General features: G+C 39.4%; 1 protein-coding gene across 3 annotated transcripts in view; it reads right to left on the bottom strand.

Moving 5' to 3' along the window:
• Nucleotides 1-12098, bottom strand: part of DAB2 (DAB adaptor protein 2) — a 52657-nt gene that overhangs the window by 9539 nt on the left and 31020 nt on the right. For 2 of the 3 annotated variants that reach the window (XM_082837414.1, XM_082837412.1), the window contains exons 3-11: nt 11769-11908; nt 10967-11065; nt 9140-9271; nt 8573-8653; nt 8113-8139; nt 7811-7864; nt 7364-7426; nt 1966-2619; nt 840-999 (exon numbers count right to left, since the gene is read on the bottom strand). In XM_082837414.1, the coding sequence (XP_082693540.1) occupies nt 840-999; nt 1966-2619; nt 7364-7426; nt 7811-7864; nt 8113-8139; nt 8573-8653; nt 9140-9271; nt 10967-11065; nt 11769-11908 (1410 nt within the window). The remainder of the gene's footprint in view (nt 1-839; nt 1000-1965; nt 2620-7363; nt 7427-7810; nt 7865-8112; nt 8140-8572; nt 8654-9139; nt 9272-10966; nt 11066-11768; nt 11909-12098) is intronic. The other variant, XM_082837413.1, reaches the window with a different exon arrangement.

The following is a 12098-nucleotide window of genomic DNA, read 5'->3' as shown; positions in this document are numbered from 1 at the left end:
TAGCAGGGCCAGCCCTCGGCCGAGTGGCCTTCCCCAACGTCCTGCCACAGAGTGGCCCGGTGGCTTGCAGAGCTGGTGACACATTTTTGAATGACAGCAGCATCACCTCTCAGGTATCTGATAAAATTCCATCTCTTCCCTTATTTCTGTGTTCTTTTCAACTTCAGGCTTCTATACTGTGGACTTACTAACTCTACTGAGGCATCCAACTAGCCAAAATACCAGCAAGGAGCTGCTAAGCTTAACTATTCAGAGACTGATCAGGATAGATGCCTGTCTCACACCCACCATACGCCTAGAAACAGAGCTGGGCTCAGAACCCGGCACTTTCATTCAATTACTCACACTTGCTTCAGATTTAACTTATAGCCCTCTTGGGGTGTATATCCCTTGCTTTAACCAAGAGGTTAAATAGGGGATAGCACTTCAATTTAGTAATGGCAAATTGCACGGAAGACATGCATGTTGCTACTTCTTCAAATAGAGATGATAGACAAGGCTCTCTCATCTCAACCCTGTTTCTCCAATGAAGCTGGTCTGGGCTTCAGAATCCCTTCCAACTGTCTTCAGTAAGCCATGACCGGTTGGTTCAGGTAAGTGCAACACTAAAAATGGATCTCTTCTCACATGCCAATTCAAGGAGTCAAATTCCAGTTACAGGTCAAGAGTACCTAATAGGGGTGGGTTGTAGAGAAGTAAAAGTGGGAGAAAGGCTCCCTAGGATGCTCAAATCTTATGCCCCAGGAACCCCTATGGATATGAAGTGCTCCCTCCTATGAATTACCATCTTAGGAGTGAAAGTAACAGAGCCAAACCTAACTCCATCTCTACACACCTACCTAGACCCCCAAGGGGCCCTACTGGGGCAGCAGCACTTGTTTTGAAGAGGTCCAGGGGCTTGGTCTGTATGGTTGCAGGTTGTCCTGGAGATGTCTGGCCTGGAGGTTCTGAGACGAGAGGAGCAAAGATGTCTGATGCAAGTAAGTCTTTTGCTGGAGACTGACAGGGCAGAGAGGGACACAGAGCAGTTACTCAGGAACAGTGAAATCCAGCTCTATTCTGTTTCCTACTCTGTACCTCGAATTTGCGAACACAAAAAGAGAAACTTTTCCCCATTATTGATAAATTATTATAACAAACTCCAAAAGACAAAAAAAAGACACGGATCCTGGCAATGGACAGAATATTGGGTCCTGGTGACTGACGCAATGGAGGACCTACAAAGTGAAATCTACTTTGCTGATTTACACATTTGATTCTGTCTGGTCTCCTTATCAGCTAAAAGCTTGAAGCTGGGAGAGAAAGGGCAACTGTAAGTAAGTAGCCTAAATATTCTGATCCTCCTTCTGGATTTAAATCATTCTGCATAAAGATGATACAGTAGTTTAATCATTAGGCCAGCATATTCCAATGCGATTTGTAAAATGAAACTTATATAAACCCCATTTTAAATTGCTTTTGAAGGAAGTGGTAATAGTAAATATATAAGTTTCTTTTAAGACAATGGATTGTTCAGTCATTAATCAGAGGAGACAAACTCGAGAATTTTAGACCACCACCTTGGACATGAATGCCATATGCCGGGGTGTGTGGAGGCGTGTGTTAGTACGGGGAAGGTACAAAGGGAATCACAGGAACCCTTCCCCTCCCCTCCCAGAACATGATGATCAAACTTACCGGAGGTACAGAAGCATAGCAGCATTAAAAACGGAAAAACTTGTGTTTAGTTAATAATATGTGACGACATGCAAACGGAAAGCAGGGTGTGACAAACACTGCCGAGTGAGAAGCTTAAAAAGGGTGACAGTTAGAGGAAAGTATTCCTGGAGAACGATGCGCCTTATCCCACCTCCTATGTTACAGCCACACAGGAAACTACAATAGCAGCAGGAAAGAGAGCTTGCATCACACCACCCTTTGGTACCGAACATGCATTCTGCCAATGGATATGTGGAGACAATTCACCTTAGCAGTCCTTCTGCCTCTTCCTGGTTTGGTACTTTGTGGAGGTGGGATAATGGCTATGGAGTCATGTGGTAAGGACTGGACAGAGCTTTCCAAGTCCTGCTTTACGCCATTCGGTACGGGCAGTCCTTTGGGAGGGCTTCCCACAAAAGGGTTCGGGGAGGATTTGATATGGAAGCCGTTCTGTTCTCTTTCAGATACCCCATTGTGAGTTCTCACTGCTGGCTGTGTTTGCGTACTTGATAAGGGCCACAGGCCTGCCTGAGCTTCCTGTTTGCCAGTCCGGTTAGAGATTTGGTCAAATTGCTGACCAAAGTAATCAACATCCCCATTCAGGGGCCCGTTACTCAGAGGGGTAGACGAGCTAGTCAAATTCTCTTTCTTCTGATCTGGAGATTTGAGAGAATCAGACGAAGAGGGTGCCGATTGGTCTGGCTGTGCAAAAGGATCGTCACGGAAAGGATCAGGATTAGGGGTGGGAAAGAAGTTGAGATTGGCAGAAAAGGCATTTTCAGGCAAGAAAGATGCCTGAGGCTTTGGTCGAGGAAGAGAGCAGGAGGCGATGCCATTTGTTAAGAATAGATTTTCTCGTAAAGAATTCTGATTGGTGTCGATTTCAGAGTTTAGATCCACTAACAGGATATCTTTGCCTTCCTATCACATTTGGAAAGAAAAAAAAAAGAAAATGTTAGTCCATGTTGTGACTTCAAATGAGAAAGCTACATAAGATGACTAAGATTATCAAAATTTCCATTCGATTTCAGTCTTACTGGTTGACCATTACCTCCTCCCATCGTGTCCCTGAGTGCATTTACTAGTTGTAGAATAGGTCCTCCCTGCCCCTCCCAGGCCCTTTTAAGTCTCAACTTCATTGGCCCTTCATTCAGTGAAATCTTACTGTTGTTTACTTCACATGTCTCCCCTCACCCTTTCAGACTGGCTGAGTTCATAATCATCATTGTTTCAATTCATGCCTTTGACAGTCTTAAAGGGAATTGATTTTGAGTCCCTCTAAGTGACTATCTAAGCACATTGAGCTTGAAGGAAATGGCCTAGCCCCTCTTCCTACATGATGTACATTCCTATTGTACCCCCAGAGTCACCTAATATCACCTCTCTAAATGAGTGAATTCATTGCCTAATATAGTCATATCTTATAATTCTAGTTATAATAAAGTTTAAGGTCACATATATTTCCCTACAATGGTCTTTCCTCTAGGAGGGCAAAGAAGATTTTCCCCTCACATCACAGCCTGCCAGGTATGCCTCTTTAAATACTTAAGGATCTTTTTGAAGGTGTAGCCAAGTTGGATCTCTCATTCTCATCATCCTAGTCTCTCCTCTGGACGTACTCTTTTGTCTATGTCCTTCTAAGAACATGATACTCAAAATACTGATATAATCTAACATAATATATCACATTAACCTCTCATAGTTGTACCTTTTTTCATAATATAGTTTAGTGTTGCCTGTGTCATGACAGGAGTCTCCTCTACTTAGTGGATAAATTCAACTAATGTTTAAGTCACCTTTAATTTACGTATAATCTAATCTTTAATTTATGTATAAGGTGGAGATATGGGTTTAAGAGTTAATTTGAAAGACATACTAAATGAATAACTCTACAAATTCTATTCCTTCCCTATCATTTTTTCAGTTATGTTAATTATTTGGATTCTCAATTGTCAGATATGACATTCTTCTCAGCATAAAAGCAGCAAATTTGATAAATCTGACATGTCTTTATTCAGGGCAATGACACAACTAGTTAGGATTCACCCTGGGATATAGCTATCATACTGACAGACCTTCCTTCTGATTGACTTTGATCAATTAAATACTTAACTATGCTAGCCACAGAAGAATATAAACAATAAAAACTGTCGAGCTGAAATGGAAGTTAGTTTTCTAGTATTATCCTGGGCAGATTATTAAATATTTTGGTCATTGGGACAATGATCAAGACGATCTCAAGGGAATATAAAATTCTCAAATTAGTAAATAAAAAGGGAGACTGAATAGGTCTCCTCAGCTTTAAGAGAAAAGAACAAAATTTTTAAAAGTTTAGGTCCTAAATCAGACCTAATTGGTATTCTATATTTTGGCTTCCTTCACTGTTAGGTATAAAGGCACAATTTTTAAAAGCCAGCTTTTCTCTTTATAACCAGAAGAACTTGTCAGAAGAGAGAACTTGTAATTAAAAAACAGAACAAAGCAAAAAACTTAAAAAAAAATAAAAGAAATTGATTGGAAGGCTTCTTAATGCAGGGGTCTTTAACAATCAAAAGGTAGGACAAAATGTGTCACGAAAGCTTGTGATTGTAATATTTATTCATTTATTATGAGCCACCTCTGGGTTAGAACAGTTGGGTGTTCACAGCTGGTAGAGTTCTCCTTCATTTACTTCAGAAGAAGTCCTTAGGACACCAAACAGGAACCACAATGTTAGACTTCTGAATAGTCACCCTATAAGTAAAATGTATAAGGCTCTCCTCAGGTTGAGGTCGTTGTTAATCCAAGATTAAGAGTCTGATTCGTAGACTACAACTGAAAGATGTAAGACTTCTCGTCCACCCCCTTGGTCAGCATTTCTTTAATTCTCTGCTGTACTGTAAACACTGCATCCACTTGGCCGTCATGTAAGCGCCTGAGAGACAAGAACTGAGCATGAAATATAGTCCCTGCTGTTAAGGGGCTCCAGTAAGAGGGTCAAGCAGGCAACAAAGAAGATGTGTCTGCACAGACAAGGTTTAAAATACTAAGTTCTAGACTAGCTCTTCTGCAGGTAGCTCATCTTGCCTAACCATTCCAGCCTACCAAATCCTGGACCTCCCTACTCAAAGCCTTCAGTGACTTCCTGCTACTCCCCAGTATTAAAATAATCTCCATTAGCCAGACTTTCAAAATGACCCACCAGGAGACCTCGTTTACTTTTAGCCTAACTACTACTCTATTTTCCTACATACTTCAAAGACCCAACTCAAGTTCAGGTTCTTTACAAAGCTTTTTCCCATTGATCCTTCTATTTCAACTTCACCTGTGCCCACCCATGGCATCTTACGTATATATGACACTGTGCTTTGTGCCCTGATACCCATCCCCATACCAGATTTAATGGGGAAACCACACTTTATGTTCTTTTCATAATAACTATGCTTTCAAACGGTCAAGTTTTTAAAGTTAGAGATCATGTCTTTTTGGTCTTTTTTTCTTTCCTTTTTTTTTTGAGATACAGTATGGAAGAATATTGTTCAAGTGGTTTGGCGAAAAAAATTACATTCTAAGGTATGTTACTTAGTTTGCAACATGAGCTTTACTTGAAATGCAGAAAACTATTTTGTATAAATGTTGGGGGAAGGGTAGCTGGGTTAGGGAACCACTAATAAGGTCTAGCTAATTTAGATTTCTGCCTTTCTTCATCTCTTCCAGAGCAACTGATGTGAGATTTCAAAATTTTTAAACATGCTGGTTTTATCAAGTAGAGATAAATCTATTTCGTGACCTATGAATATGGAGTCAGTATGTAAGAACACACTGGCAAAGTCTAACTAGCACATAATTAGCGCCATTAGCATTCTTTTACTTATCAGATACCATCACTTTGGTGGTATTTATCATTTTAATTTATTGTTAGTTTAGCTAAAACTTGCCTTTTATTTCAACAAGCCAAAAATTCTTAGAATGCGTAAGGTCTCATAATAATGAGACTCAAGATTACTCGTGTTGTTTTTCATTTCCTTTTTTAGAACTTTCTAGAAGTCTACAGAAGCAGATTAAACAGTCAGTGCCTCCTTGCCTATCCCACTGGAATTCTACAGCATAGCTTGAGTGTTTTGATCTCTTTTAATATACTACTGGTTTCAATGTCAGTAATACTTGGAATGAAGGTCATTCAGATGTCAATTTAATTTGGGAAGGGAGCTACTCACGGAGGAGGGGCAAAGTTGCCTAGGAATCAAAAAACCTCAGATCTACGATGGACCTGTCAGGATTATCAAATCTGGTATTTCAAAAAGTTTATCCTTACAATGGTAACAAATGTTACGAAAAACATTTTATGTTTTACAGACAAACATAAGGTTTTACAAAAAGTTTTACAGACAAACGAGTTAGGACTCACTACTTGAAAGAACATTAAATGGGCTTCTCTAATGCGGGCTTTTTAGGATCTCTAAACGCTATATTATGCATTGTGATTCTCATAAAAGGAGGGGTAGAGAAGAGGGTCTGCAGTCCCTGCTCCTACCCGTCTCACTGGGCCTGGGCATTTGTGTGAAATCGCATAGGCATGCCATTCTCTGCAGTACTCCAGCAAGTGAGACTTTTAGTCCTCAATCTGCTGCTGCTTTAGTTCCTATGACCCTCTTGGTCACAGAGGCTTGCTTGATAATTCCCTGATATAAGTGACCCCTAGATAAACATTCTCCCCAACGTTCTAGACTGATACCCTTTTTGTCTAGTTATTGCCTTCTCATCTTTTATGTTCAAGTCCAGAAACTCACTTACTCAGAGGCATTACCTGAACCTCTAAACTGGATAAATACCTTGTAAGTAACATCAACTGTTAGGCTTTGTGATTAGTTTTAATGTTGGTCTCCCTGCTAGACAGTAAACTCCATGATGTCACTGACATTGTGCCCTGCAAACAGCAGGTACTCAAGAAACTGTTAAATAAATAAAATAAGTTGTAAGAAATCATTCAAAATTACAGGCAATTTCACTTGAGGACTGTTTTGGAAGGTCTGAGACTTAGGCTTAAGCCTTGAAACTGGACCTCTGCTTGGGTAAACGAGAGTTTTTTTGAATCACCACTTCCTTATTTGGAAAGAAAACTACTGCTCCATTCTCACAGAGTTGTTACAGATCAATCAATAATAAGACTTGATATACTACAATATCCTGTAAAGGAGGAGCAACTTTTTTAACAAAGACAAGCTTTGGTTAAATATAACTGAGCCTCTTGTTTTAAGTCTTATTTTACACCAAGCTTATGCTGCTAACTCACAACAGAAAGAATAGAAAAAAAAAAAAAAATGAAGAGGCCAGGAGTCTATACAATTAGTCATCTAACAAACATGTTTCCTTCAAGTAGGCTTACACCAAGGACTAATATTCAGCCCCTCCTTCTGATCCTAAGTAATACCCAGATGGACTACATTGCCTGACCTATTGCTCAGATTTAACTTCTAAGCAATATTAATGTATCTGAAGTTGTGCTGATAGGCTCCCGTGGTGACTTAAGATGCAAATTTGTTCTAGTAGCCATTTACACTTTATGCAGAAAAATCAGCAGTCACCTTCCAAGTTTCAATGAGATGCTCAAGATTTCTGGTTAATTGCCAGTTTGAGTTATAGATGTCATTTCCATTACATTGCAAATTTAAAAACAGACACTTACTGTTGGACTACTTAGGTCAGGAGGTGTAGACATGTCCCCAAACAAATCCATCTGGTCAACACCCTTAAAAAAGTATTTTGATTAGATTCAGATGTGTCTATTAAAAAAGATGATTTTGTATATTGTTGTAATTGTTTCCTAAACTAAAGTTTAGGAAAATAGTTGTCACAACTGGATTTTCACTTAACTAATACAGATTTGATATTAGGTTATTTAGGTCAGGAAGTGTAGACAAGTCCCCAAACAAATCCACCTGATGTACACTTTTAAAAAAGTATTTGGATTAGATTCAGAAGTGTTTGCTAAAAAGATCACTTTGTATATTGACATAAATGTTATACTAACAGTTAGGGAAAGAGTTGTCGCAACTGGATTTTATTAACAACATCTTTAGGAAGCAAATCCCGTGTTCAGGTAAGTAAGAATCATAAAAAATCACATACGTACCAATTTCAGTTTGCAAGCTTGGTCATCAAGATTCATTAGGGCCTCACTCCCATTCTGAAAAGATGGCAAATATTAAAGGTTTAGTTGGTGAGTCTTCCCTACACGGTTTAATTTCCTAGTGTATTGGCTTGCTAAGAAGTTTAGATTTTGGCACTAGTCATTCAACTGTACATCTTCTATGACCAGAAGGGTCATGAACACATAGTAATAAAACTAGGAGGGAAGCCTGCTTGGGCAGGTGGCAAACAAGGGCTTATACACATCACACGTGCAATTCACGAGAAGTAAAGATGCGGTTTTACCTCTACTGCTTTGCTGGCTTCTTCCATCTAAAAAGAAAGACACAAATTCAGTGATCTTAGTAAATTGTAGTTAAAGAGAATTAAATAAAGGAATAAATATACCTATGGGTTCACAAAGAGAAAGCAAGAGAGAGTCTTGCACATTATTTCTGCCCTCCATTCTCCTCCCCTTTTCATATCAATACTGGATTTGAAGAGCATTATTGGACTTGGTAGTCCTGGAATCAATGTGAAGTTTATAGGGAGAAAATACAAGAGTCAGGCACTAGAAATCAGAAGGGCCTAACTATAACATCCAAACATTGCCCTATTGGGAAGAACAAAAAATATATCACTTTCTATACTTTGAAGAGCCACATAGACGCCAACACTCCAGGCAGGCCATGCGTTCACATAATGTTCAGACATGGTCTTGAACGTTGTATTAAGTCTAATAGAGCCTGTATTAGATAGTACTTACCTTTTTCTTTTCTTCTTCCTTTTTCTTTACATTATAGATAACTTGGAAAAGGTCTTTAAGATCAACAACTAGTGGCTCAGCCTGAAGCAAGAGAAAGCATCTTTATCAGAATTTTAATCTTACTATTTTCTTCCCTTTGTCCCCCATCAGTTCTGATTAGTAACGTTTCCTTCCTTTCTCTTAAAGCTCCTTCCTACCCTCCCCTGGTTTGTGGAAGATCACCACCACTCCCACCCCAACCCTCAGATACATAAAATACTTAGATAAAACAAGAAGCACAATGATAATTTTCCAAGTCCTTTCAAGATTTCTGGGAATAATTGACTATCGTTCTAAAATCAGCAATGATCTTATGAGAAGGTCCGTTCTAACAATGCTTGTGCCACACACTACATGGGTATCAATGACATTTAAAGAAGATTCCTTAGACTAATTAAAGATAGTCATCCTCTGAGGTACTGTTTAGTCCTCCTACATCCAGTTGTTTCCAGTAAGCTCTCTAGTTGAGAGACACACACTCTCATGTTCAAGTCCCCCTCCAGGTATACCTCAAAGCTTAGAGCTTACCTGTTGCCCTGTTTTTATGGCAAAAAACTGGTGTTGGCCTTCCCCTCCACACACATAACCAAATGCTCGGTTGTCTGTCACATCACGGGCAATGAAAGAAATCTTATTTACTGGGTGTTCATGCTCTATTACCTAAAAAAGGGACATCAAAAATGGTGTATTGAGAAAACTAGAATCTATCTGTAGATTCTCTCTGGAGCACAACTAAGCATCAGATACCAAGGCATATATGAGAAGGCTAAAACATTTGAAGATTTTTTCACTCCTGGTTGAAGGCTACTGCTACATTTATCGTTGCTAGGAAGGGCTCAAAAGGGGAAAACAAAAAACAAAAAACCTAACGACAAAGAGTAGAAAACAGAAATAGAAAGAATGATCCTTCTTAAACTATCTATATTTGATTCTCTCTATCCCAAAGACGTGATGCCACATCGCAAGGAAGGACTGAGGATTAGGAGACCAAGAATTTCTAAAGCGAAGATGGAACATATCACCTCTAAAGCATTCCAGGGAGGTCTGCTTTCTCAACTCAACAAACTCAAGTGAATAGCACAATTAAGCTAGAGGAGTGTTCACAAGGATCCTCTGACTGCCTCAGACTGGCCAGAGAACCCTCCTAAGTATTATTGGTACAGTTACCCCCAATACATTCTGGAAGTCACCAGATTCTGTCATCAAGTATTTGTCAACATCACGCAGATGTCCACGTCATTATACAGGAGTTTCATGTGGCAGGGCTTATTGGTTTAGCAGTGCTTTCCCCGCTATTCCCCTCCCCCGTTTCTCTTGACCCTTTCAAGTAGATGGTAGGGCTCAACTCTTCATGCATATCTGTAGATGCTCAGAATGTGTCTTGACTTTTGTTTCCAAGCACCTAAGACCACTGAAAAGTTTAGATTGGGCATCTTAGGAGGTTTGGGAGTGAGAGAATGCTTGTGTGGGAAAAGTGCCACCATTCTCTGGCAGGCTTGTGAAAACAAGAGTCAAAAGATAAGGGACAGTGGAGACAGCAGTGCATGAGGACAGCAGGGTGGGTGAGCGTGTACCAGGGTTCCAGAGCCCTAAGTCTGACCAATGGATTTTGCATATTAGATAATGGGAATCTCTAGGAAGGGTTGAATAGTAACTTGAGGTCTTCCCACAGTATCCTGATACAATAAACTATTGTGCAGCAATGAAAAACATTTTAAGCAGCTGAATCTGATGATGTTATATTGAGTAGAGGGAAAAGAGTCCCAGAAGACTCGAAGTATGATAGCTTTTGATAAGGCCCAAACAAACAAACAAAAAATAAGCAGGACTGTTCATGTGATAGAATAAGAGTAACCCCAAAAAATGAGCAAGCTTACATCTATGGGGAAAAGAGGAAGGGAAAAGAGAGAAGGAGAGAAAAAAGAAGATGTGTTTCAGATAGTATTCTCTGTTTGGTTAGCCAGTAAGTTCACCCGTGACCTTATATTAAAATGAGACCCATACAGAGATCTATGATAGCATCACAAACCAGTGGTTAGAGTTGATCTCGTGCTATATATCTTGGTCCAAAAAATACCTAACTGATATCTATGGCATACCAGTGTTTAGGTTAGACTTATAGACTTGAGGTCCGCATCTATTATAGGAAAAAAGTTTCAAAATAAAGTATCTTGACCCCTCACCTCCTACCCTATCTGTTTTTTGCCTGTTACTTCTGGAGGAGTGCAGTAATATGTAATTTTTTTTTTTCCCCTGCAGAATTTTGAAAAGGGAAAAGGGGAGCAGAAATTTATGTCACAAATTATTTGTCAGACTCAGGTGGTCAGAAAGGTGTCAGTGAAAGTGAATTCTTACCCCAGTTTTCTCATCAATGATTTTTATTCCAGAAAGAGAAATGTTGACCCAGATCCTTTGTTTGTGTTGTCCCTGAGACCGAGCAGCTGCCGCCATTCCCTGATGAAATTGGGAAAACAAGAAAAATCTAGTTAAAAGAACGCTATGATGCTTCTGACTCTAAAATTTTAAAAGGCAATCAGCTTTGTTTTCAGCTTGGTTTACCATCTATGAAAGGATTAGGCATCTTTCATAAGAGACAGCAGGATGAAATAGAAGGCATTGAGCCAGGCAATTACTAGTCAGCTCTGTGAACTTGGACAAGTCCTCATTCCCTTGGCCTCCGAATGGTCATTGGCAAAGACAAGAAGACTGGACAAGAGATCTTCAAACACATTCAAAGATGTTCCTTCTAGGCCTTGTCTTATTTAATGAGTATTACTTCCTTCATTAGTTTCACAGCATGGCAATATTAGAATTTAAAATTTTTGAAAAACCAAAGGGCTAACACTAAAGAACACCAGTTTCGAAGCCGACTCCTGAATTTTACCTGAATGCTTCCAGGCTCAGACAGTTGGTCTTCTCAAAGGAAAAGGCATCTAGGGTCCTGCTACACTTGATTAAATCAGGTCTCTAGACAGCGCTCAATATATGCAAACAAACTCATGGCTTCTCATAAAATACAGCACCGCTGGATCAATTACGTGATTAGAAAAGTTTTTCTTTCAAATAATTGAGATATAGGTAAATACAAACTTCTAATATCATTTCCTCTGCTGCATATTTGCTTAAGATAGAGACAAAGTATGCTTTTCCCCTTTACCTTTAGTTTCATCATAGAATCTTGGCTCATTTTATCCCCTCTTGCATCGGGCACATCATCAATGCCGATTAGCTTGGCCTTGTATTTCACACCATCCCCTTTGAATCTGGCCAAAAGATATTCATCTGTCTTTTCAGTGCCTGAGAAAAGAACGAAACAGAGGATAAAGTTTATAAATGTATTGAAATATCAGCCCCAGGTATGACCAAATATGACCCAGGATCTAAAAATCTGAGAAGTAAATATCTTGATTATTCTACAATTGATCAAGTACGCAATATTCTACCCTTATCCTTACTTCCTTTGAGTAAAAAAAATCACACTGTGTAA

Source organism: Leucopleurus acutus, assembly GCF_964270905.1.
Source record: "Leucopleurus acutus genome assembly, chromosome: 3".
In the NCBI taxonomy this organism is placed as follows: Eukaryota; Metazoa; Chordata; class Mammalia; order Artiodactyla; family Delphinidae; genus Leucopleurus; species Leucopleurus acutus.
Note: the sequence above shows the minus strand (reverse complement) of the source record. Positions and strands in the feature narration are given on the sequence as shown.